The 27,436-nt window shown below is 44.7% G+C and overlaps 1 protein-coding gene across 4 annotated transcripts in view; it reads left to right on the top strand.

The window, feature by feature from the left end:
* phrf1 (PHD and ring finger domains 1) overlaps positions 1-27,436 on the top strand; it is a 165,930-nt gene that overhangs the window by 33,260 nt on the left and 105,234 nt on the right. For all 4 annotated transcript variants that reach the window (XM_070899434.1, XM_070899433.1, XM_070899431.1 and 1 more), the window contains exons 3-4: positions 19,790-19,942; positions 25,539-25,753. In XM_070899434.1, coding sequence (XP_070755535.1) covers positions 19,790-19,942; positions 25,539-25,753 — 368 coding nt within the window. The remainder of the gene's footprint in view (positions 1-19,789; positions 19,943-25,538; positions 25,754-27,436) is intronic.

Below are 27,436 nucleotides of genomic sequence, written 5' to 3'. Positions count from 1 at the left end.
CCAGCGCACATCAGAAAATCGGTGCAGAAATACATCGTTGTTTTTATGTGAAGTTTTGGAGGGAGTCAAGAACACATTAAGTATGCATCATCAAACTTAATTTTTTCCAACTGAAAACAGACAATGGAAGTTTCATGCAATTCCTTAATTTTGGACTTTTTAAAAAGTGCTACACCACCACTGAACGCCTCCAAACCGGGCTTGAGGGTCGGAGCCTCGACAGGCAGAATCAGTCCTCGTCTGGACACGGGCTCGGGGCTCGGCTTCAAAAGAAACCCGGAGCGGGGGGGGTGTGTGGAAGCCGAACTGAAGGGTTGAGAACCCTTGCACTATGCAGCAAGCAGCATCAAGTGAAGCCGGGTGGAGTGGGGGCGGTGTTTCCCGATCTAAGCAAGCCTATTACGCATGCTCAGACCTGGGGAGAAAGACAACAAAGAAACTTGTCCTGCCTGCTGTTTTGCAATTTAATCATGGGGGCAATACTGATAATGCCATACCTTGTGCAAGCCCTCTGCATGATGGTGCTGCAGAGGAGACAATTGATTCGACATGATCAGCATGAGGAACCTCAGAGTATGAAGGACGATGGGCAGGAAGCCTTACCCATGTCGGGTAAATCAAGACAGGCATTCATAGCTGCACCTGAGTGATGCAGACTGTGTGAGAAGGCTGCATTTCCGCAAAGAAGTTGTAACCAAGATCTGTGAGTTAGTAAAAGCAGACCTGCGACCGAGAAGTATCAGGAGGACTGCTTCGTCAGTTGAAGTGAAGGTTACAACTGCACTTTCATTCTATGCATCTGGATCGTTCCAGGTCACGACTGGGGCTGTGCGCACCATTTCTCAACATGCAACACATCTGCATTCGGCAGATGACTGCTGCACTATATGCCCGGAGGAACGACTACATAAAGTTCCCCATGACCGCCCAGGCAGTGCATGAAAGGGCTGTGGGCTTCCCTCAGAATTGCTGGCTTCCCAAAGGTACAGGGCTCCATTGATTGTACCCACATTGCCATGCGAGCACCTTTGGAGGATTCCGAGATGTACAGGAAAAGAAAAGGAATTCTACTCCATTAATGTGCAATTCGTGTGTGACGACATTCATCGCATCATGTCAGTTGATGCAAGATACCCCGGGAGCACTCATGATGCCTTCATCCTATGCGAGAGCGCTATATCTGCCATGTTTCAGCAGCAGTCAGAAGGGCAGAGTTGGCTACTGGGAGACAATGGGTATGGCCTCGCCACCTGGCTCATGATGCCCTTAGGTGTAACCCGGACGGAAGCTGACCAGGAATACAACATGTTGCACATTGCGATGCATAGCATAATAGAGAGGACCATTAGCATCTTGAATCAGCGTTTCCGATGCCTGGACCATTCTGGGGGCTACTTGCAATACTCCCCTGAGATTTTCGGTCAGTTCATTGTTGTGTGCTACACACTGCATAACTTAGCCATCATGAGGCAGCAGCAACTGGTAGTAGAAGACCCACCTGAGATGAGAGTTGTTGATGAGGAAGATGCAGATGACGAGGAGGAGGAGGACAAGGAAGCCAAGCAACTAGCTGAACCCGGAGCACAACTGCGGAGGAGGGTGGGCCGTCGTGCCCCTTTACCGATTGTTCGAGCCTTGCGCCAGCAGCTCATCAGCGAAAGCTTTGTTGCCTGAAGGCTCAGCGGCAACTATTTCGGACCATGTTTACTGTTTGGACCTGTTCTGTAATGTTGTGCTATGTTAATGGAACAAATAATGGAAATGATTCTTCTTTACTTCAAAAAGTTGTGTTAATAATAGAACAAATAATGGAAATAATTCAGTTATAATTTAAAATATATTTTATTCAAAGGTTTAACTAATACTTGTTTGTACTTAACTTTAAAGTTTGATACAAGAATATTTTTATTAAAGTTTTCAGTTAAGATCACTTACAAACGCTAAGATCACTTACAAAAGCTAAGCAGGCGTTAATGTGGAAAGGCCCGGCTTGGGCTTCGTCAGAAGCTGGTCTGGGGATTGGAGTGAGAGTGGCAGTTGATTCTGTCAATGGGCGCGGGGTATGGGCGTGTTCCCTTATTGCAGCAGCTAACTCCGACATTCCCTCCCTCATGCACCCTGACAGTGTCTCGACTCCCTCCAACATTCCCTCCCTCATGTTCGCCGACAGTGTCGCAGCTACTGTGACATTCCCTCCCTCATGTTGGCCAACAGTGTGTCGACTACCTACAACATTGCCTCCCTGGTGCTCTGAAAGTGTCTCAGCTACCTGCAACATTCCCTCCCTCATGTTCACTGTCAGCGCATTAGCTACCTGCGACATTCCCTCCCTCGTGCACCGACATTGTATCAGCTGCCTGAGATATTCCCTCCCTCATGTTCCCGGACAGTGTTCCCATTTCTCGTGAGAGTGTTGTTACCTCTCCCAACAGTCCCGATACCTCATCGGCCACCCCACTGATGGTGTCCAAGAGTGATTGTGTAAGGTCAATGCTCTCAGCGCTCATTGCCATCATCTGAACCACATCTGTTAGATCCTGCACCTCAGGACAGCGCTATTGAACTCTCCTTCCCCTCCTCACCCTGGGTGTGGCTTGCTGCATCCCACTGGAATCCCCAGCCTCGGACTGTGGGAAACCATGGAATGTCCTAACAACACTCGTACCACTCAGGAAAGGGGCTGGCACCTCAATGGGCAGCACCTGCACCTCCTCCAGAGTGAATACAACGGTGGGGGCTTCATCCATCACCTCCCCCTCACCCCCATGCTCTTGGTCTGGAAGGTGGGATTGGAAGATATTCACCTCTTCAGGCTCGTCCGCGTCTGAATCTTCTGCATCGTTAGGGTTGGCATCACGTTCTGCAAAATATAACAGAACAGACAATTGGTTAGCAGCAGAGAGGGAGCAGGGTGGGTGGCATAAGTAGGCTCTCGCAGCGCAGGCAGCAGGCTGATTTGAAGGACCATGATGAATAATAGCACGTTGCATCAACCGAAGCGTAGCTGATTGAGACATAGAAACATAGACAATAGGTGCAGGAGTAGGCCATTTGGCCCTTCGAGCCTGCACCACCATTCAATAAGATCATGGCTGATCATTCACCTCCGTACCCCTTTCCTGCTTTCTCTCCATACCCCTTGATATCCCTTTAGCCATAAGGGCCATATCTAACTCCCTCTTGAATATATCCAATGAACTGGCATCAACAGCTCCCTGCGGTAGAGAATTCCGCAGGTTCACAACTCTGAGTGAAGAAGTTTCTCCTCATCTCGGTCCTAAATGGCTTACCCCTTATCTTTAGACTGTGACCCATGGTTCTGGACTCCCCCAACATCGGGAACATTCTTCCTGCATCTAACCTGACCAGTCCCGTCAGAATTTTATATGTTTCTATGAGATCTCCTCTCATTCATCTAAACTCCAGTGAATACAGGCCCAGTGGATATCTCCATGAACTGAAGCATGGATTGCCCATGCAGTACTTAACATTTAGCAAAGCCAGAATGTGGAATTTACAGGACTTACCTTCTCCCTCGAATGTGGGCCCAGCTTGTGCAGTGGTGGTTGCAATTCTCCAGGCAGGACCCATCAAAGCAGCGACCCTGTTTACCAAATGTGTCAGTGGGTGCAGATTTGCCGGGCCTCCTCCTGTTCAAGTTCTTTCCCTTTTGTTGTGTGCCATCTTCCTCTGCAAAGATGAAAATACAACTTTTTAGAGCGGGTGTCTTTCTGCTGGGTGGGACATTTTCAGATGGTCACATTTACAATTGCAATTCCAGTGAATAAATGGAAATATTAGTTATAGTAACTACTTGACCAAGGTCCTGTCACTTTTTGCACTGGCCTCGAGTCCTTGGGGTGGTCACCATTGCACAGTAATCTTCTGCAAGTTGGTTCCAGGGTTTCTTTTCTTTTGGTGAAACTTTTATGTGACCTCTGCTGGTGTCCAGCTCGTGCCATCTGGCCTCAATTACAGTAACTGGTGCCTCCACTTCATCCTGTAAGAAATTCTTGGTCTTTGAGCCAGTTGCATCTTGTATTGCAGCTCCGATTTTTCCAGTGAAAATTAAAGTTCTCACACGCAACTGGCTCTTTAAAAATAGCAGAAAGCAGACCGGGAGCTGTACTGGGCGTGCGCGCCCATAGGAATCATGTTGAAAATGTCCTTTTTTTTTTCACGCATGCGCAGAAGTGGGGGGGGGGGGGGTGCCATTGTTTTTTCAGCACAGACATTAGGCTCCATCCCCCGAAGCTACAGGGCAGGCTGCGCAGCGCCAATTTAAAAAAAAATAGAACGGGGAAACGTGCTACTTTTTTTTGGAGTAGTCGGGGCCAAAAAAAACGGCGGAACTCTGGCAATATGCCAAAAAACGGCATTGGGGAAAATTGAGCCCCTTGTATGGCACCTTATCGGATGCCTTTTGAAAATCCAAATACACCACATCCACTGGTTCCCCCTTATCTATTCTACTAGATACAACCTCAAAAAACAAACAGATTCGCCAAACTTGATTTCCCTTTCATGAATCCGTGTTAACTCTGCCCAATCCTCCTATTCTGTTCTAAGTGCCTTGTTACCACATCCTTATTCTCGCATTTTCCCAACTACAGGCTAACTGGTCTGTAGTTCCCCGTTTTCTCTTAAATAGTGGGGTTACAATAGCTACCTTCCGATGTGCGGGAACCATTCTAGAATCTATGGCATTTTGGAAGATGACAATCAATGCATCCATTATCTCTATAGCCACCTCTTTCAAAACCCTAGAATGTAGGCCATCAAGTCCAGGGGATTTATCGATGCTCCGTCCCATTAATTTCTCCAATATTTTTTTACTAATACTAATTTCTTTCAGTTCCTTATTCTCGCTAGACCCTTGGTTCTCCACTATTTCCAGGAGGTTTTTCGTGTCTTCTTCCGTGAAGACAGACACACAGTATTTGTTTAATTTCTGTGCCATTTCCTTATTCCTCATTATAATTCCTCATTATAATTTCTCCTGTCGCAGCCTGTAGGGGACCCACATTTACTTTCCCTCATCTTTTCCTTTTTACACACCTATAGAAGCTTTTACAGTCTGTTTTTATGTCTCATGCTAATTTACTCTCATTGTATTTTCCCTTTATCAATTTCTTGGTCCTCATTTGCTGAATTCTAAAAATCCTCCCAATACTCAGGCTTACTGCTCCTTTTGGCATGAGAAGCCTCTTCCTTTGATTTAATACTATCTTTAACTTCTCTTGTTAGCCACGGCTGGATCACTTTTCTTGTGGGGTTTTTGTGCCTTAAAGGAATATATGTTTGTTGTAAATTATGTATTCATTCTTTAAATGCTAGCCATTGCTTGTATACCATCATATCTTCTAATGTAGTTTTCCAGTCTAACTTAGCCAACTCGCCCCTCATACCTACGTAGTTTCCTTTGTTTAGATTTAAGACCCTAGTTTCAGATTTAACTAAATCACTTTCAAACTCAATCTTCCCTAAAGGCCCCTTTACTACAAGGTTATTAATTAGCTCTTTCTCATTACACAATACTAGATCTAAAATAGCCTGTTCTCTAGTTGGTTCCTCAACATACTGATCTAGAAAACCGTCTTGTATACATTCCATGAATTTGTCCTCCACACTATTACTGCAAATTTGATTTGCCCAGTCTATATGTAGATTAAAGTCGCCCATGATTACCGTATTCCCCTAGTTACATGCACCCCTAATTTCCTGATCAATACTGTGCCTACATTACCACTACTGTTTGGGGGCCTATAAACAACTCCCACCAATGTTTTCTGCCCCTTGCTGTTTCTTAGCTCCATCCAAACTGATTCTACTTCTTGATTTTCGGAGCTAAGATCCTTTCTCTCTACTGTCTTTATCCCATCCTTTATTATCAGGGCTACCCTCCTCCTTTTCCATTTTGCCTATCTCTTCTAAAAGTTAAGTATCCTGGATTATTTAGTTCCCAATCTTGGCCACTTTGCAACCATGTCTCCGTAATGGCTATTAGATCAAAACTATTAATTCATCTATTTTATGAAGTAGAATCAGTTTGCTTTTATGTTGGCTACTATTCTATTCTCAAACCCTCTCTTTGCCCCTCTTGTTTTCTTTTTCACTTCTCCTCTGAACTTTCTATATAAGGCCTGATTCTCAGATGTATTCTCGACCTGACATTTGTCATACGCGTTCTTTTTCTGCTTCATCTTCCTCTTTGTCTCTTTCGTCATCCAGGGAGCTCTGATTTTAGTTGCCCTACCTTTCTCCTTCGTGGGAATGCACCTCAACTGTACCTGAACTATTTCTTCTTTAAAGGCAGCCCATTGTTCCACTACAGCTTTGCCTACCAATCCTTGATTCTAATTTACCCGAGCCAGATCCGTTCTCATCCCACGGAAATTTGCCTTCCTGCAATGATGTATGTTTACTCTAGATTGCTCCCTGTCCTTTTCCATAGCTAATCTATACCTTATGATACTATAAATCACTGTTCCCTAAATGTTCACCGACTGACACTTGCTCCACTTGACTTACCTAATTTCCCAGAACCAGATCCAGCATTGCCTCCTCCCTCATACTGAATAAGAAAGTTCTCCTGAACACACTTCAGAAATTCTTCCCCTCCCTCTGCTCTTTACACTATTATCCAAGCCTATATTAGGATAGTTGAAGTCTCCCATTATCACTAATCTATAGTTCCTGCCTGCTAGCTCAAGTAATAATTTAAAATTTGAGATCAATAGATTTCTGCTAGCCAAGTGTAGTCAGGGCTACGGAGGCAAGGCAGGTGGATGGAATTAGGATATAGATTAACCATGGTCTCATTGAATGGCGGAACAGGCTTGAGGGGCTGAATGGCATCCGCAAAGTGGTGGTGGGGAGAGGTTTGGGTCATTGGTGATAATCTGGCATCCGGCTGATGCTTCTCATTAGCCCAGGGGTCAGAGGCACCTCCCCAATTGCTGCCCATCCTGAACCTACCTGTTCTGCTCAGACCAGTGACCAAAGCTGGGAGCTTCTGGACTCTGGGGCTTAATGCTTCACTTGGTCATCGAAGGAGACTGGCCATTCTGGCCGGTCTTTCGTATGGTAGTTCTGGTAGGTAACCGTCGGTGTCTCCTCAACTTAATGCCCACTTAGCCAGGCAAGGGTTAGGTAGAGAGAGCCAACACCGTTACGTAAAAGGCATATCGTGCCAGACATAATTTTAGGAAATATCAGTGCAGTGATTAAGGAAATGCAGTGCATGTGCGCATTTGATAATATGACCTATAGGAGACTTGATGATGGTGTTAAGTGAAATGATTTATCTTTTTTTATTTGTTCCTGGGCTGTGGGTGTTGTTGGCGAGACCAGCATTTATTTGCCATCCCTAATTGCCCTTGAGAAGGTGGTGGTGAGCCGCCGCCTTGAACCATTACAGTCCGTGTGGTGAAGGTGCTCCCATTGTGCTGTTAGGGAGGGAGTTCCAGGATTGTAACCCAGCAACGATGAAGGAACGGCGATATATTTCCAAGTCAGAATGGTGTGTGACTTGGAGGGGAACGTGGAGGTGATGGTGTTCCCATGCATCTGCTGCCCTTGTCCTTCTAGGCAGTAGAGGTCGCAGGTTTAGGAGGTGCTGCCAAAGAAGCCTTGACGAGTTGCTGCAGTGCATCTTGTCGATGGTACACACTGCAGCCGCAGTGTGCCGGTGGTGGAGGGACTGAATGTTTAAGGTGGTGGATGGGGTGCCAATCAAGCAGACTACTTTGTCCTGGATGATGTTGAGCGTCTTGATTGTTGTTGGAGCTACACTCATCCAGGCACGTGGAGAGTATTCCATCACACTCTTGACTTGTGCTTTGTAGACGGTGGAAAGGCTTTGGGGAGTCAGGAGGTGAGACACGTACCGCAGAATACCCAGCCTCTGACTTGCTCTTGTTGCCACAGTATTTATGTGACTTGTCCAGTTTCTGGTCAGTGGTTAAAGAGAGTGTGACAGTGTGGATAAGAAATTGATTTAATCTACCAAACTTCCCTGGATGCTGGAGAGGTCCCAGCGGACTGAAAAACCAAAATCTAATGCCCTTATTTAAGAAAGTAGAGAGACAGAAAGCAGGAACCTATAGACCAGTTAGCCTAACATCTATAATTGGGAAAATGCTGGAGTTCATCATTAAGGAAGTAGTAGCAGGGCATTTAGAAAATCATAATAAGCAGAGTCAGCATGGTTTTATGAACGGGAAATCACGTTTGACAAATTTGCTGGAGTTCTTTGAGGATGTAACGCGCATGGTGGATAAAGGGGAACCAGTAGATGTGTATTTGGATTTCCAGAAAGCATTTGACAGGGTCCCACGTAAAAGGTTACTGCACAAGATAAGAGCTCACGGGGTTGCGGATAATATATTAGCATGAATAGAGGTTGGCTAACTACCAGAAAACAGAGTCGGGGATAAATGGGTCATTTTCAGATTGGCAAACTGTAACTAGTGGGATGCCATAGGGATCAGTGCTGGGATGACTTGGATGAAGGGACCAAGTGTAATGTAACCAAATTTGCTGCTGATACAAAGATAGGTGGGAAAGCAAGTTGTGAGGAGGATGCAAATAATCTACAAAGGGATAGAGATAGGCTCAGTGAATGGGAAAAACATTGGCAGATGTAGTATAATGTGGAATTTTGTGAGATTATCCACTTTGCTAGGAAAAATAAAAAAGCAAATTATTTAAATGGGGAGAGATTACAAAATGCTGAAGTACAGAGAGATCTGGGGGTCCTTGTACATGAAACACAAAGTTAGCATGCAGGTACAGCAAGTAGTTAGGAAGCCAAATGGAATAATGGCCTTTATTGCAAGGGGGATGGAGTATAAAAGTAGGGAAGTCCTGCTACAACTGTACAGGGCAATTGGTAAGACCACACCTGGAGTACTGTGTACAGTTTTGGTGTCCTTATTTAAGGAAGGATATATTTGCATTGGAGGCAGCTCAGAGAAGGTTCACGAGATTGATTCCTGTGATGAAGGGATTGTCATATGAAGAAATGTTGAGCAGGTTGGGCCTGTACTCATTGGAGTTCAGAAGAATGAGAGGTGATCTTATTGAAACGTATAAATTTCTGAGGGGATTTGACAGGGTAGATGCAGAGAGGATGTATCCTCTCGTGGGCGAATCTAGAACTAGGGGCATAGACTCAGAATAAGGGGTTGCCTATTTAAAACGGAAATGAGGAGGAATTTGTTCTCTGAGGGTTGTCAATTTTTTGAATTCTCTTTCCCAGAGAGCTGTGGAGGCTGGGTCATTGAATATATTAAAGGTGGAGATGGACAGATTTTTGAATGATAAGGGAGTGTGAAGGGTTATGGGGAGAGGGCAGGGAAGTGGAGTTGATGCCAAGATCAGATCAGCCATGATCATCAAGCTTGAGGAGGCAAATGGTCTATTCCTTATGTTCTTATTTAAGGATATTACTCTTACTGGAGGAATATGAGTGAGCTCTGCACGAGAGAGAGAGAGAGACAGAGATCGAGAGAGAGTGAGATCTGCGCATTAAGTTGCACCTGTCTGCCAGTTCTGCTAACCTATCCGCGGCCGCAACCGAGACTCCAGGATGGTATGTTGCCTCCCTGGTGCAAGGGTCAAGGATGTCTCGGAGCGGGTGCAGGACATTCTAAAAAGGGAGGGAGAACAGCCAGTTGTCGTGATGCACATTGGTACCAACGACATAGGTAAAAAAAGGGATGAGGTCCTACGAAATGAATTTAAGGAGCTAGGAGCTAAATTAAAAAGTAGGACCTCAAAAGTAGTAATCTCGGGATTGCTACCAGTGCCACGTGCTAGTCAGAGTAGGAATCGCAGGATAGCTCAGATGAATACGTGGCTTGAGCAATGGTGCAGCAGGGAGGGATTCAAATTCCTGGGGCATTGGAACCGGTTCTGGGGGAGGTGGGACCAGTACAATCCGGACGGTCTGCACCCGGGCAGAATCGGAACCAATGTTCTCGGGGGAGTGTTTGCTAGTGCTGTTGGGGAGGAGATAAACTAATATGGCAGGGGGATGGGAACCAATGCAGGGAGATAGAGGGAAACAAAAAGGAGGCAAAAGCAAAAGACAGAAAGGAGATGAGGAAAAGTGGAGGGCAGAGAAACCCAAGGCAAAGAACAAAAAGGGCCATTGTACAGCAAAATTCTAAAAGGACAGAGGGTGTTTAAAAAAAACAAGCCTAAAGGCTTTGTGTCTTAATGCAAGGAGTATCCGCAATAAGGTGGATGAATTAACTGTGCAAATAGATGTTAACAAATATGATGTGATTGGGATTACGGAGACGTGGCTCCAGGATGATCAGGGCTGGGAACTCAACATCCAGGGGTATTCAACATTCAGGAAGGATAGAATAAAAGGAAAAGGAGGTGGGGTAGCATTGCTGGTTAAGGAGGAGATTAAGGCAATAGTTAGGAAGGACATTAGCTTGGATGATGTGGAATCTATATGGGTAGAGCTGCAGAACACCAAAGGGCAAAAAACGTTAGTGGGAGTTGTGTACAGACCTCCAAACAGTAGTAGTGATGTTGGGGAGGGCATCAAACATGAAATTAGGGGTGCGTGCAATAAAGGTGCAGCAGTTATAATGGGTGACTTTAATATGCACATAGATTGGGCTAACCAAACTGGAAGCAATACGGTGGAGGAGGATTTCCTGGAGTGCATAAGGGATGGTTTTTCAGACCAATATGTCGAGGAACCAACTAGGGGGGAGGCCATCTTAGACTGGGTGTTATGTAATGAGAGAGGATTAATTAGCAATCTCGTTGTGCGAGGCCCCTTGGGGAAGAGTGACCATAATATGGTGGAATTCTGCATTGGGATGGAGAATGAAACAGTTAATTCAGAGACCATGGTCCAGAACTTAAAGAAGGGTAACTTTGAAGGTATGAGGCGTGAATTGGCTGGGATGGATTGGCGAATGATACTTAAGGGGTTGACTGTGGATGGGCAATGGCAGACATTTAGAGACCGCATGGATGAACTACAACAATTGTACATTCCTGTCTGGCATAAAAATAAAAAAGGGAAGGTGGCTCAACCGTGGCTATCAAGGGAAATCAGGGATAATATTAAAGCCAAGGAAGTGGCATACAAATTGGCCAGAAATAGCAGTGAACCTGGGGACTGGGAGAAATTTAGAACTCAGCAGAGGAGGACAAAGGGTTTGATTAGGGCAGGGAAAATGGAGTATGAGAAGAAGCTTGCAGGGAACATTAAGACGGATTGCAAAAGTTTCTATAGATATGTAAAGAGAAAAAGGTTAGTAAAGACAAACGTAGGTCCCCTGCAGTCAGATTCAGGGGAAGTCATAACGGGGAACAAAGAAATGGCGGACCAATTGAACAAGTACTTTGGTTCGGTATTCACGAAGGAGGACACGAACAACCTTCCGGTTATAAAAGGGGTCGGGGGGTCTAGTAAGGAGGAGGAACAGAGGGAAATCCTTATTAGTCGGGAAATTGTGTTGGGGAAATTGATGGGATTGAAGGCCGATAAATCCCCAGGGCCTGATGGACTGCATCCCAGAGTACTTAAGGAGGTGGCCTTGGAAATAGTGGATGCGTTGACAGTCATTTTCCAACATTCCATTGACTCTGGATCAGTTCCTATAGAGTGGAGGGTAGCCAATGTAACCCCACTTTTTAAAAAAGGAGGGAGAGAGAAAACAGGGAATTATAGACCGGTCAGCCTGACATCGGTAGTGGGTAAAATGATGGAATCAATTATTGAGGATGTCATAGCAGTGCATTTGGAAAGAGGTGACATGATAGGTCCAAGTCAGCATGGATTTGTGAAAGGGAAATCATGCTTGACAAATCTTCTGGAATTTTTTGAGGATGTTTCCAGTAGAGTGGACAAGGGAGAACCAGTTGATGTGGTATATTTGGACTTTCAGAAGGCGTTCGACAAGGTCCCACACAAGAGATTGATGTGCAAAGTTAGAGCACATGGGATTGGGGGTAGTGTACTGACATGGATTGAGAACTGGTTGTCAGACAGGAAGCAAAGAGTAGGAGTAAATGGGTACTTTTCAGAATGGCAGGCAGTGACTAGTGGGGTACCGCAAAGTTCTGTGCTGGGGCCCCAGCTGTTTACACTGTACATTAATGATTTAGATGAGGGGATTAAATGTAGTATCTCCAAATTTGCGGATGACACTTAAGTTGGGTGGCAGTGTGAGCTGCGAGGAGGATGCTGTGAGGCTGCAGAGCGACTTGGATAGGTTAGGTGAGTGGGCAAATGCATGGCAGATGAAGTATAATGTGGATAAATGTGAGGTTATCCACTTTGGTGGTAAAAACAGAGAGACAGACTATTATCTGAATGGTGACAGATTAGGAAAAGGGGAGGTGCAAAGAGACCTGGGTGTCATGGTACATCAGTCATTGAAGGTTGGCATGCAGGTGCAGCAGGCGGTTAAGAAAGCAAATGGCATGTTGGCCTTCATAGCGAGGGGATTTGAGTACAGGGGCAGGGAGGTGTTGCTGCAGTTGTACAGGGCATTGGTGAGGCCCTTGGTGGGGTATTGTGTACAGTTTTGGTCTCCTAACCTGAGGAAGGACATTCTTGCTATTGAGGGAGTGCAGCGAAGGTTCACCAGACTGATTCCCGGGATGGCGGGACTGACCTATCAAGAAAGACTGGATCAACTGGGCTTGTATTCACTGGAGTTCAGAAGAATGAGAGGGGACCTCATAGAAACATTTAAAATTCTGACGGGGTTAGACAGGTTAGATGCAGGAAGAATGTTCCCAATGTTGGGGAAGTCCAGAACCAGAGGTCACAGTCTAAGGATAAGGGGTAAGCCATTTAGGACCGAGATGCGGAGGAACTTCTTCACCCAGAGAGTGGTGAACCTGTGGAATTCTCTACCACAGAAAGTTGTTGAGGCCAATTCACTAAATATATTCAAAAAGGAGTTAGATGAGGTCCTTACTACTAGGGGGATCAAGGGGTTTGGCGAGAAAGCAGGAATGGCGTACTGAAGTTGCATGTTCAGCCATGAACTCATTGAATGGCGGTGCAGGCTAGAAGGGCCGAATGGCCTACTCCTGCACATATTTTCTATGTTTCTATGTGACTTCCTGAAGTGTTTACACGGCTCCTTAAGGGACTAAATTTGTTTGATAGTTTAGCCTGTTACAAAACGGTCTCGTGTGCCCAATTTTAACTGACTTGAGAAGTGATGTGAGGTGCAGTGGCGTCTAGCGTATTATCTGGCAGCAAAAAAATACCGGGGACAAACAATCTGAACATAAAAAAGAAAGGAAGACTTGCATTTCTGTAGCACCTTGCACAACCTCGACCTCCCAAAGCACTTTAAAGCCAAATGACGTGTTGTCATGTTGTGATATAGTGAAAGTGCAAATTCCTGGGGGGACAGATGCACCAACGACAGTGTTCTCGATCAGACCAACATCCCCAACATCGAAGCACTGACTACATTTGACCAGCTCCGTTGGGCGGGCCACATTGTCCGCATGCCCGACATGAGACTCCCAAAGCAAGCGCCCTTCTCAGAACTTCTACGTGGCTTGAGCAGTAGTGCAGAAGGGAGGGATTCAAATTCCTGGGACATTGGAACCGGTTCTGGGGGAGGTGGGACCAGTAGAAACCGGACAGTCTGCACTTGGGCAGGACCGGAACCAATGTCCTAGGGGGAGTGTTTGCTAGTGCTATTTGGGAGGAGTTAAACTAATATGGCAGGGGGATGGGAACCTATGCAGGGAGACAGAGGGGAATAAAATGGAGACAGAAGCAAAAGATAGAAAGGAGAATAGTAAAAGTGGAGGGCAGAGAAACCAAAGGCAAAAAACAAAAAGGGCTATTTTACAGCAGAATTCTAAAGGGTCAAAGTATGTTAAAAAGACAAGCCTGAAGGCTCTGTGCCTCAATGTGAGGAGTATTTGGAATAAGGTGGACGAATTAACTGCGCAGATAGCAGTTAACGGATATGATGTGATTGGCATCACGGAGACATGGCTCCAGGGTGACCAAGGCTGAGAACTCAACATCCAAGAGTATTCAGCATTTAGGAAGGATAGACAGAAAGGAAAAGGAGGCAGGGTGGTGTTCCTGGTTAAAGAGGAAATTAAGGCAATTGTAAGGAAGGACATTAGCTTGGATGATATGGAATCGGTATGGATGGAGCTACGGAATACCAAAGGGCAAAAACGCTAGTGGGAGTTGTGTACAGGCCACCAAATAGTAGTAGTGAGGTTGGGCACAGCATCAAACAAGAAATAAGCGATGTGTGCAATAAAGGTACAGCAGTAATCATGGGCGACTTTAATCTACATATTGATTGGGCTAACCTAGCTGGTAGCAATGCGGTGGAGTAGGATTTCCTGGAGTGTATTAGGGATGGTTTTCTTGACCAATATGTCGAGGAACCAACCAGAGAAATTTAGAATACAGCAGAGGAGAACAAAGGGTTTAATCGGGGGAAAATAGAGTACAAGAGGAAGCTTGCCGGAAACATAAAAACTGACTGCAAAAGCTTCTATAGATATGTGAAGAGAAAAGGATTATTGAAGACAAACGTAGGTCCCTTGCAGCCGGATTCGGGTGAATTTATAATGGGGAACAAAGAAATGGCAGACCAATTGAACAAGTACTTTGGTTCTGTCTTCACAAAGGAAGACACAAATAACCTTCCGGAAGGTCTAGTGAGAAGGAGGAACTGAAGGATATCCTTATTAGGCGAGAAATTGTGTTAGGGAAATTGACGGGATTGAAGGCCGATAAATCCCCAGGGCCTGATGGTCTACATCCCAGAGTACTTAAGTAAGTGGCCCTAGAAATAGTGGATTCATTGGTGATAATTTTCCAACAGTCTATTGACTCTGGATCAGTTCCTATGGACCGGAGGGTTGCTAATGTAACACCACTTTTTAAAAAAGGAGGGAGAGAGAAAACGGGTAATTATACACCGGTTAGCCTGACATCAGTCGTGGGGAAAATGTTGGAATCAATCATTAAGGATGAAATAGCAGCGCATTTGGAAAGCAGTGATAGGATTGGTCCAAGTCAGCATGGATTTATGAAGGGGAAGACACAAAAACCATGCCAAAAATTGCTGGTCACGGGAATGTGGGAAGGGAGGACCTTGAGACAATCACTATCACTAGGGGGGTAGTGCTGGACAGGCTAATGAATCTCAAGGTAGACAAGTCCCCTTGTCCTGATGAAATGCATCCCAGGGTATTAAAAGAGATGGCAGAAGTTATAGCAGCTGCATTTGTTATAATCTACCAAAATTCTCTGGACTCTGGGGAGGTACCATCGGATTGGAAAGCAGCTAATGTAACTTCTCTGTTTAAAAAAAAAAAGGGGGCAGACAAAAGGCAGGTAACTGTAGGCCGGTCAGTTTAACATCTGTAGTGGGGAAAATGCTTGAATCTATCATTAAGGAAGAAATAGCGGGACATTTAGATAGGAATAGTGCAATCAAGCAGACGCAACATGGATTCAAGAAGGGGAAATCATGTTTATCTAATTTACTGGAATTCTTTGAGGATATAACGAGCATGATGGATAGAGGTGTACCGATGGATGTGGTGTATTTAGATTTCCAAAAGGCATTCGATAAGGTGCCACACCAAAGGTTACTGCAGAAGATAAAGGTATGCGGAGTCAGAGGAAATGTATTAGCATGGATCGAGAATTGGCTGGCTAACAGAAAGCAGAGAGTCGGGATAAATGGGTCCTTTTCGGGTTGGAAATCGGTGGTTAGTGGTGTGCCACAGGGATCGGTGCTGGGACCACAACTGTTTACAATATACAAAGATGACCTGCAAGAGGGGACAGAGTGTAGTGTAACAAAATTTGCAGATGACACAAAGATTAGTGGGAAAGCGGGTTGTGGAGAGGACACAGAGAGGCTGCAAAAAGATTTAGATAGGTTAAGCGAATGGGCTAAAGTTTGGCAGATGGAATGCAATGTCAGAAAATGTGAGGTCATCCACCTTGGGAAAAAAAAACAGTAAAAGGGAATATTATTTGAATGGGGCAGAGGGAGCTGGGGGTCCTTGTGCATGAATCCCAAAAAGTTTGTTTGCAGGTGCAGCAGGTAATCAGGAAGGCGAATGGAATGTTGGCCTTCATTGCGAGAGGGATGGAGTACAAAAGCAGGGAGATCCTGCTGCAACTATACAGGGTATTACTGAGGCCGCATTTGGAGTACTGCGTGCAGTTTTGGTCACCTTACTTAAGGAAGGATATACTAGCTTTGGAAGAGGTACAGAGACGATTCACTAGGCTGATTCCGGAGATGAGGGGGTTACCTTATGATGATAGATTGAGTAGACTGGGTCTTTACTCCTTGGAGTTCAGAAGGATGAGGGGTGATCTTATAGAAACATTTAAAATAATGAAAGGGATAGACAAGATAGAGGCAGAGAGGTTGTTTCCACTGGTCGGGGAGACTAGAACTAGCCTCAAAATACGGGGGAGCCAATTTAAAACCGAGTTGAGAAGGAATTTCTTCTCCCAGAGGGTTGTGAATCTGTGGAATTCTCTGCCCAGGGAAGCAGTTGAGGCTAGCTCATTGAATGTATTCAAATCACAGATAGATAGATTTTTAACCAATAAGGGAATTGAGGGTTATGGGGAGCGGGCGGGTAAGTGGAGCTGAGTCCACGGCCAGATCAGCCATGATCTAGTTGAGTGGCGGAGCAGGCTCGAGGGGCTAGATGGACGACTCCTGTTCCTAATTCTTATGTTCTTATGTAAATCATGCTTGACAAATCTTCTAGAATTTTTTGAGGATGTAAATAGTAGAGTGGACAGGGGAGAACCAGTGGATGTGGTGTATTTGGACTTTCAAAAGGCTTTTGACAAGGTCCCACACAAGAGATTGGTGTGCAAAATCAAAGCACATGGTATTGGGAGAAATGTACTGACATGGATAGAGAACTGGTTGGCAGACAGGAAGCAGAGAGTCGGGATAAACGGGTCCTTTTCAGAATGGCAGGCAGTGACTAGTGGAGTGCCGCAGGGTTCAGTGCTGGGATCCCAGCTATTTACAATATACATTAATGATTTACATGAAGGAATTGAGTGTAATATCTCCAAGTTTGCAGATGACACGAAACTGGGTGGCGGTGTGAGCTGTGAGGAGGATGCTAAAAGGCTGCAGCATGACTTGGACAGGTTAGATGAGTGGGCAAATGCATGGCAGATGCAGTATAATGTGGATAAATGTGAGGTTATTCACTTTGGGGGGCAAAAACACGAAGGCGGAATATTACTGAATGGCGGCAGATTAGGGAAAGCGGGGAGGTGCAACGAGACCTGAATGTCATGGTTCATCAGTCATTGAAAGTTGCCATACAGATACAGCAGGCGGTGAAGAAGGCAAATGGAATGTTGGCCTTCATAGCTAGGGGATTTGAGTATAGGAGCAGGGAAGTCTTACTGCAGTTGTACAGGGCCTTGGTGAGGCCTCACCTGGAATATTGTGTTCAGTTTTGGTCTCCTAATCCGAGGCAGGACATTCTTGCTATTGAGGGAGTGCAGCGAAAGTTCACTAGACTGATTCCCGGGATGGCAGGACTGACATATGAGGAGAGACTGGATCAACTGGGCCTTTGTACATTGAAGTTTAGAAGGATGAGAGGGGATCTCATCGAAACTTATAACATTCTGACGGGACGGGACTGGACAGGTTCAATGCGGTTAGAATGCTCCCGATGATGGGGAAGTCCAGAACCAGGGGTCACAGTCTAAGGATAAGGGGTAGGCCATTTAGGACTCAAATGAGGAGAAACTTCTTCGCTGAGAGTTGTTAACCTGTGGAATTCCCTACCGCAGAGAGTTGTTGATGCCAGTTCATTGGATATATTCAAGAGGGAGTTGGCTATGGCCCTTACGGCTAAAAGGATCAAGGGGTGTGGAGAGAAAGCAGGAAAGGGGTACTGAGGGAATGATCAGCCATGTTCTTATTGAATGGTGGTGCAGGTTCGAAGGGCCGAATGGCTTACTCCTGCACCTATTTTCTATGTTTCCTCGATTTCAAGGGACTGCCTATGATAGGGAAACGCGGCATCCAATTTATGCACAGCAAGCTCCCATGAACAGCAACGTGATAATGACCAGATAATCTGTTTTAGTAATGTTGGTTGAGGAATAAATATTGGCTGGAATACCAGGGATAACTCCCCTGCTTTTCTTCGAAATAGTGCCATAGGATCTTTTATGTCCACATGAGAGAGCAGTCTGGGCTTCGGTTTCACATCTCATCCGAAAGACGGCACCTCTGACAGTGCAACATTCCCTCAGCACTGCACTGGGAGTGTCAGCCTAGATTATGGGCTGAAGTCTCTGGAGTGGGACTTGAACCCACGACCTTCTGACTCAGGTGAGAGTGCTACCCACTGAGCCACGGCTGATACCGGATGATCAGTTTGTAGGGTTCATCAATGATAGTGAACTTCTTGTATTTAAGTACAAGAAAAGTATCTATCAATGGCCTGGAAAGTGCCTGCGGGAGATTTTATTGTGGGGACCAGCATAGGCGCATACCTGATCTTGTGTCCCACAACATCTGTGATCGTGCTTCAAGTGTAGAGGAATAAAGGGACCTTGGAGTACAGGTCCACAGATCCCTGAAGGTAGCAGACCAGGTAGATAAGTTGGTTAAGAAGGCAAACGGAATACTTGCCTTTATTAGTTGAGGCATGGCATGCAAGAGCCAGGACGTTATGCTTGAACTGTATAAAACACTGGTTCGGCCGCAGCTGGAGTACTGCGTGCAGTTCTGGTCACCACATTACAGGAAAGATGTGATTGCACTGGAAAGGGTGCAGAGGAGATTTACAAGAATGTCGCCTGGACTGGAGAATTTTGGCTATGAGGAAAGATTGGGGATGCTGGGTCTGTTTCCTTTGGAACAGAGGAGGCTGAGGGGGAGACCTGATGAGGTGTATAAAATTGAGGGGCCTAGATAGAGTGGATAGCAAGAACCCTGTTTCCCTTGGCAGAGGGGTCAACAACCAGGGGGAATAGATTTAAAGTAATTGGGGGGAGGTTTAGGGGAGATATGAGAGGAAAGCTCTTTTTCCAGAGGGTGGTGGTAGTCTGGAACAGACTTGGATGCGCACTTAAAGTGCCGTAACCTACAGGGCAACGGACCAAGAGCTGGAAAGTGGGATTAGGCTGGATAACTCTTGGTTGGCCGGCGCGGACACGATGGGCCGAAATGGCCTCCTTCCGTGCTGTAAATTTCTATGATTCTATTCCAGCAGAGTTGCTTGATAGGGATTAGTAGTGGAAACTCTGTCTGATGATTTTTGTCCGAGCTCAGCTGTAGTGTTATAGCTGCCCCACTTCCACCTAGTTGAAATGGATAACAAAGCATAGATGGGGAATTAAACCTTGAATTTGTGCTATCCAGGAAGAGTGATGGTGCAAAAAGATGTCCTTAGCATATTTGCGAAACTATATTGTGTATTATTTACTAAATGTGACATTAATACTTGTGCAGCTTTTACCTTTACTGATTGTTGTCTAACTTGAACATGTTTGAATCTTGTAGTATCTAACTGGAATATTTGCCATCCGCTGGGCACTGAGACGTGCCACCTTTAATACTCACAATCCCAAGGCGGCTTGGCCCTTAGGTTTGAGTGGCTGAGTTTTGGTGGTTTTCACACCAGTAGTGGACCATGGGAGGTCCCCATTCTCTACGAGGGGTGGGGTGGGACTCTAACCTCAGTCCCGTTGCTGGAACGCTGAACGTATGTTCTTCTCTTTGGTTAGAGTCCAGTAGCGAAGATGGTGATGATGTGGATGAAGGCGATACTGACGATGACAATGAAGAAGGTGGAGAAGGGGCAGATGATGATGACTTAGAAGACGAGGAAGATGACGAGGACGATGATGAGGATGATGATGAGGAGGAGGCGGAGGAAGGTATAGTCTTTGGTTCGCTACCTTGCATACTTGATAGAGTTGAATCTGTTAGTGCATACTTGCTAACTGATCTAACAAGGACTGTTAATCTTGCACCAATAGAAATCTATGGGACCAAGCCGTGTTCGGGTCCATTGTTGCTGTTGCAAAAGCTGCATTTAACAAAGTCAACTGTTACAGATCTGAGCTTGGAAGGCAATGTCTTTTTCCCCTTGCTCCCCCGGCCCTGAAGGCTGGTCTGGGGCAGTAATTGGGGTCACTGCTAACGGTGGTCCTTTGGTGCCTCAATCAAATGAATGTTACTACGTGTGAACCTGGATAGTGAGCAGGACCAATACAACTGAGAACATAAGTACATAAGAAATAGGAGCAGGAGTCGGCCATTTGGCTCCTTGAGCCTGCCCTGCCATTGAATAAGATCATGGCTGATCTGATCATGGACTCAGCTCCAGTTTCCTGCCTGCTCCCGATAATGCTTTATTCCCTTATAGAAACATAGAAAATAGGTGCAGGAGTAGGCCATTCAGCCCTTCTAGCCTGCACCGCCATTCAATGAGTTCATGGCTGAACATGCAACTTCAGTACCCCTTTCCTGCTTTCTTGCCATACCCCTTGATCCCCCGAGTAGTAAGGACTTCATCTAACTCCCTTTTGAATGTATTTAGTGAATTGGCCTCAACTACTTTCTGTGGTAGAGAATTCCACAGGTTCACCACTCTCTGGGTGAAGAAGTTTCTCCTCATCTCGGTCCTAAATGGCTTACCCCTTATCCTTAGACTGTGACCCCTGGTTCTGGACTTCCCCAACATCGGGAACATTCTTCCTGCATCTAACCTGTCTAAACCCGTCAGAATTTTAAATGTTTCTATGAGGTCCCCTCTCATTCTTCTGAACTCCAGTGAATACAAGCCCAGTTGATCCAGTCTTTCTTGATAGGTCAGTCCCATCATCCCGGGAATCAGTCTGGTGAATCTTCGCTGCACTCCCTCAATATCACTTAAAAATCTGTCTATCTCCGCTTTAAATATATTCAATGACCCAGCCTTCACAGCTCTCTGGGGCAGAGAATTTCATAGATTTACAACCGTCTGAGAGAAGAATTAAATGGACGGCCCCTTAATCTGAGACTATGTTCCCTAGTTTTAGTTTCCCGAGTGAAAATATCCTCTCTGCATCCACCTTTCGAATCCCCTCATTATCTTATATGTTTCGAAAAGATCACCTCCCATTCTTCTGAACTCCAATGAGTATAGGCCCAACCTACTCAACCAATTTTCAAAAGTCAACCCCTTCATCTCCAGAATAAACCTAGTGAACCTTCTCTGAACAGCCTCCAATGCAACTATATCCTTCCTTAAATACGGAGACCAAAACTCTACACAGTACTCCACTTGTGGCCTCACCAATACCCTGTACAGTTGTAGCAGGACTTCTCTGCTTTTATACTCTACCCCCCTTGCAATAAAGGCCAACATTTCATTTGCCTTCCTGATTACTTGCTAAACCTGCATACTAAATTTTTGTGTTTAATGCACAAGGACCCCCAGGTCCCTCTGTACTGCTGCACTTTGCAATTTTTCTCCATTTAAATTATAATTTGCTTTTCTATTTTTTCTGCCAAAGTGGATAACCTCACATTTTCCCACATTATACTCCATCTGCCAAATGTTTGCCCACTCACTTAGCCTGTCTATATCCCTTTGCAGATTTTTTGTGTCCTCATAATTTGCTTTCCCACCCGTCTTTGTATCATCAGCAAACTTGGCTACATTACACTCGATCCCTTCATCCAAGTCATTAATATAGATTGTAAATAGTTGAGGCCCCAGCACCGATCCCTGCGGTACCCGCTAGTTATAGTTTGCCAACCGATAAATAACCCATTTATCCCGACTCTGTTTTCTGTTAGTTAGCCAATCCTCTATTCATGCTGATATATTACCCCCAACCCTGTGAACTTTTATCTTGTGCAGTAACCTTTTATGTGGCACCTTATCATGCCTTCTGGAAATCAAAATACACCACATCCACTGGTTCCCCCTTATCCTTGTTACATCCTCAAAGAACTCCAGCAAATTTGTCAAACATGACTTTCCTTTCATAAAACCATGTTGACGCTGCTTGATTGAATTTGGCTTTTCCAAATGTCCCGCTACTACTTCCTTAATAATGGACTCCAGCATTTTCCCAACGACAGATTTTAGGCTAACTGGTCTATAGTTTCCTGCTTTTTGTCTGCCTCGATTTTTAAATAGGGGCGTTACATTTGCAGTTTTCCAATCTGCTAGGACCGCCCCAGAATCCAGGGAAATTTTGTTAAGAGCATCCACTATCTCTGCAGCCACTTCTTTTAAGACCCTAGAATGTAAGCCATCAAGTCCAGGGGACTTGTCTGCCTTTAGTCCCATTATTTTACCGAGTACTACTTCTTTAGTGATAGTGATTGTATTAAGTTCCTCCCTCCCTATAGCCCCTTGATTATCCACTATTGGGATGTTTTAAGTGTCTTCTACCGTGAAGATCGATACAAAATATTTGTTCAACGTCTCTACCATTTCCCTGTTCTCTATTATTAATCCCCCAGTCTCATCCTCTAGTGGACCAACATTTACTTTAGCCACTCTCTTCCTTTTTATTTATCTGTAGAAACTCTTACTATATGTTTTTATATTCCGTGCTAGTTTACTTTCATAGCCTATCCTCCTCTCTTTACCATTTTTTTAGTCGTTCTTTGCTGGCTTTTAAAAGTTTCCCAATCCTCTGGCCTCCCACTAGTCTTGCCCACATTATATGCCCTTGTTTTCAATTTGATAACATCCCTTATTTCCTTAGTTAGCCACGGATGGTTATCACATCTCTTAGTCTTTCCTTCTCATTGGGATATATTTTTGTTACGAGTTATGAAATATCTCCTTAAATGTCTGCCACTGCTCATCAACCGTCCCATACTTTAAACTATTTTCCCAGTCCCCACTTTAGCCAACTCTGCCCTCATACCTTTGTAGTCTCCTTTATTTAAGCTTAGGACACTGGTTTGAGATCCAACTTTTTCACCCTCCAACTGAGTTAGATGTTGGGCTAACTGGTCTATAGTTTCCTGCTTTTTGTCTGCCTCCTTTTTTAAATAGGGGCGTTAGATTTGCAGTTTTGCAGTCTGCTTGGACCTCCCCAGAATCCAGGGAATTTTGGTAAATTACAACCAATGCATCCACTATCCCTGCCACTACTTCTTTTAAGATCCTAGGATGCAAGCCATCAGGTCCAGGGGATTAATCAGCCTTTCGTCCCATTATCTTACTGAGTACCACCTCCTTAGTGATTGTGATTGTGTTAGGTTCCTCCCCCCCTATAGCCCCTAGACTATCCACTGTTGGAATATTGTTAGTGTCCGTTACTGTAAAGACCGACACAAAATATTTGTTCAGAGTTTCTGCCATCTCTATGTTCCTCATTGCTAATTCCCCGGTCTTGTCCTCTAAGGGACCAACATTTACTTTAGCCACCCTTTTCCTTTTTATATACCTATAGAAACTCTTGCTATCTGTTTTTATATTTTGCGCTAATTTACTTTCATATCTATCTTCCCTTCCTTAATCATTTTTTTAATCGTTCTTTGCTGGCTTTTAAAAACTTCCCAGTCTTCTGTCCTCCCACTAGTTTTGGCCACTTTGTATGCCCTTGTTTTTAATTGGATACCATCCTTTATTTTTTTAGTTAGCCACGGATCTTTTCTCTTATACCCTTTCCTCCTCACTGGAATATATTTTTCTTGAGAGTTATGAAATATCTCCTTAAATGTACACCACTGTTTATCAACCATTATACACTTCAATCTATTTTCTCCAGTCCACTTTACCCAACATGTCGGCAGTGTAGATGAAAGCATAAAATTACAAAGGGATATTGATAAATTAGATGAATGGGCAAAACTGTGGCAAATAGATTTCAATGTAGGTAAATGTAAGATCATCCACTTTGGACCTAAAAAGGATAGAACAGGGTACTTTCTAAATGGTGAAATTGTGGAGGTACAAAGGGTCCAGGTACATAGAACATTAAAATGTCATGAACAGGTGCAGAAAATAATCAAAAAGTCTCATGGGATGCTGGTCTTTATATCTAGAGTACTAGACCACAAGGGGGTAGAAGTTATGCTGCAGCTGTACAAACCCTGGTTAGACCACACCTGGAGCACTCTGAGCAGTTCTGGGCACCACACCTTAGGAAGGATATATTTGCCTTGGAGGAAGTGCAGCGAAGGTTTACCAGAAGGATACCCGGACTCCAAAGGTTAAATTACGAGGAGAAATTACACAAATGAGGGTTGCATTTTCTAGAATTTATAAGGTTAAGGGGTGATCTGATGGAAGTTTTCAGGATATTAAGGGGAACAGATAGTTTCTTTCTATCTACCCTATTTCCGCTGGTTGGGGAGTCTTGGACTAGGGGGGCATAGTCTAAAAATTAGAGCCAGACCTTTCTGGAGTGAAATTAGGAAACACTTCTACACACAAAAGCTGGTAGAAGTTTGGAACATCCTGCCGCAAAAGGCAATTGATGCCAGATCAATTAATTTTAAATCTGAGATTGATAGCTTTCTGTTCACCAATGGTATTAAGGGATATGGGCCAAAAGCGGTATATGGAGTTAGGTCGCAGATCAGCCATGATCTCATTGAATGGCGGAACAGGATCGAGGGCCTCCTGTTCCTATGTTCCAGTGGGTATTGCCCCAGTATCTTAAGTTTGTCTTCAAAACTAGAATTTCCCATCTGGGAGAATCTGCACAGTATACTGTTACCTACTCTCTGCTTATTTTTAAATGGATTCCTAATCAACCTCCACCATGCCTCCCAATGTGGAGAGGTTTTTAGATACACTTCTTTTCTTTGCTGTACCCTGGAATGCCCTGAGGATTATCCTAATGTAAGTTGTTTATGTTGCTATCTGATCCTACTGCTGAATTCCTTATCCATGCCTTTGTTATCACGAGACTCAACTATTCCAATGCTCTCCTGGCCAGCCTTCCATCTTCCACCCTTCATAAACTCGCACCAAGTCCTGTTCACCCGTCACCTTGTGCTTGCTGACCTACATTGGCTCCTGGTATGGCAATACCTCGATTTAAAACACATTTATCCTCGTGTTCAAGTCCCTCCATGGCCTCCTCGTCCCCTCCCTATCTCTGTAACCTCCTCCATCCCTACAATCCTCCGAAATCTCTGCGTCCTCCAAATCTGGACTCTTGCATCCCCGATTTTAATCGCTCCATCATTGGCAGCCGTGTCTTCAACCGCCTGGACCCCAAGCTCTGGAATCCCCGCCCTAAACCTCTCTACCTTTCTTTCCTCCTTTAAGACATTCCTTAATTGACCAATCTTTTGGTCACCTGTCCCAATATCTCCTGATGCAGCTCCGTTTCAAAGTTTGTTTTGATAACACTCCTGTGAAGCACCTTGGGACATGTCACTATGTTAAAGGCGCTATATAAATACAAGTTGTTATTAGTTGAGTTGCACTGTCGTGTCCTGTTATAATTCAGGTTTATGATCAGTTTATGATGCATGGGAATGTGACTAATTTTTTTAAATCACAAGATAATGAAGCCGATGATGACGACGATGAGGCTGACGGCGCTGCTGGACAAGTGGACACCGAGAAGGCCAGTTCTGGAGGGAAGTTGGGAGGCAGCTCTGACGAGGAAGCTGAGAACTGCCCGATCTGTCTGAATACTTTCTGCGATCAGGCTATTGGAACTCCAGAAAGCTGCGCACATTACTTCTGCCTAGATTGCATCCTGGAATGGGCGAAGGTGAGTGCTCTGGTCCGAACTGTAGCGTCTGTTGAACTGTTTTAAATTTCTACGATTTGAATGGATCCCTAATCCCGCTCTATCTCAGGGAGGACCATTGAAGGGTATAGAACCATAGAATGGAAACAGCACAGAAAGGGACCATTCTGCCCATTGCATTTGTGCCAAGTCTTTGAAAAGGGCTATGCAATTAGTCCAGTTCCCCATGCTCTTTCCCCACAGCCAGACTGTTTTCCTTTTTAAGTATTTATCCAATTCCCTTTTGAAAGTTATTATTGAATCTGCTTCCACCGCCCTTTCAGGCAGCATGTTCCAGATCACAACAACTCTTATATTAACTCTCATCATAAAAATTCTCCTCATCATCCCCTGTGACTCTTTTGACAATTATTTTAAATTTGTGTCCTCTGCTTACCAACCCTCCTAACACTGGCAACAGTTTCTCTTTATCTACTCTATCAAATCTTTCACAATTCTGAACATATCTATTACATTTACACTTAACCTTCTCTGCTCTAAGGAGAGCAACCCCAGCTTCTCCAGTCTCTCCACATAACTGAAGTCCCTCATCCCTGGAACTATTCTAGTAAATGGTAAATGATCCGTGTCTCAGTGGGCAGCACCCTCACCTCTGAGTCAGAAGGTTGTGGGTTCAAATCCCACTCCAGAGATTTGAGCACAAACATCTAGGCTGACACTCGAGTGCAATACTGAGGGAGTGCTGCATTGTTGGAAGTGCCGTCTTTTGGATGAGACATTAAACTGGACATAAAAGATTCCCTGGCACTATTTCGAAGAAGAGCTGGAGAATTCTCCCTGGTGTCCTGGCCAATATTTAACACTAAAATCAACATCGCAAAAACAGAATATCTGGTCATTGTCACATTGCTGTTTGTGGGAGCTTGCTGTGTAGCAAATTGGCTGCCTACATTACAACAGTGACTACACTTCAAAAAAGTACTTCATTGGCTGTAAAGTGCTTTGGGATGTCCCATGGTCGTGAAAAGCGCTATAGAAATGCAAGTCTTTCTTTCTTTAAATCTCCTCTGCACCCTCTCCAAGGCCTTGATATTCTTCCTAAAATGTAGTGGCCATAATTGGACACACTATTTCAGCTGTAGCCTATCCAGTGATTTATAAAGATTTAGCAGAACTTCCTTGCTTTTACATAAGTACAGAACCAGTTGATGTGATGTATTTGGACTTTCAGAAGGCTTTCGACAAGGCCCCACACAAGAGATTAATGTGCAAAGTAACAGCACATGGGATTGGGTGTAGTGTGCTGGTGTGTATTGAGAACTGGTTGGCAGACAGGAAGCAAAGTGTTGGAGTAAATGGGTACTTTTGAGTGTCAGGCAGAGACTAGTGGGGTACCGCAAGGTTCTGTGCTGGGGCCCCAGCTGTTTACATCGTACATTAATGATTTAGACGAGGGGAATAAATGTAGTATCTCCAAATTTGCAGATGACACGAAGTTGAGTGGCAGTGTGAGCTGTGAGGAGGATGCTATGAGGCTGCAGAGTGACCTGGATAGGTTAGGTGAGTGGGCAAATGCATGGCAGATGAAGTATAATGTGGATAAATGTGAGGTTATCCACTTTACTGGCAAAAACAGAGAGACAGACTATTATCTGAATGGTGACAGATTAGGAAAAGGGGAGGTGCAACGAGACCTGGGTGTCA

The sequence above is a fragment of the Pristiophorus japonicus genome, chromosome 14, assembly GCF_044704955.1.
Source record: "Pristiophorus japonicus isolate sPriJap1 chromosome 14, sPriJap1.hap1, whole genome shotgun sequence".
Classification (NCBI taxonomy): Eukaryota; Metazoa; Chordata; class Chondrichthyes; family Pristiophoridae; genus Pristiophorus; species Pristiophorus japonicus.
Note: the sequence above shows the minus strand (reverse complement) of the source record. Positions and strands in the feature narration are given on the sequence as shown.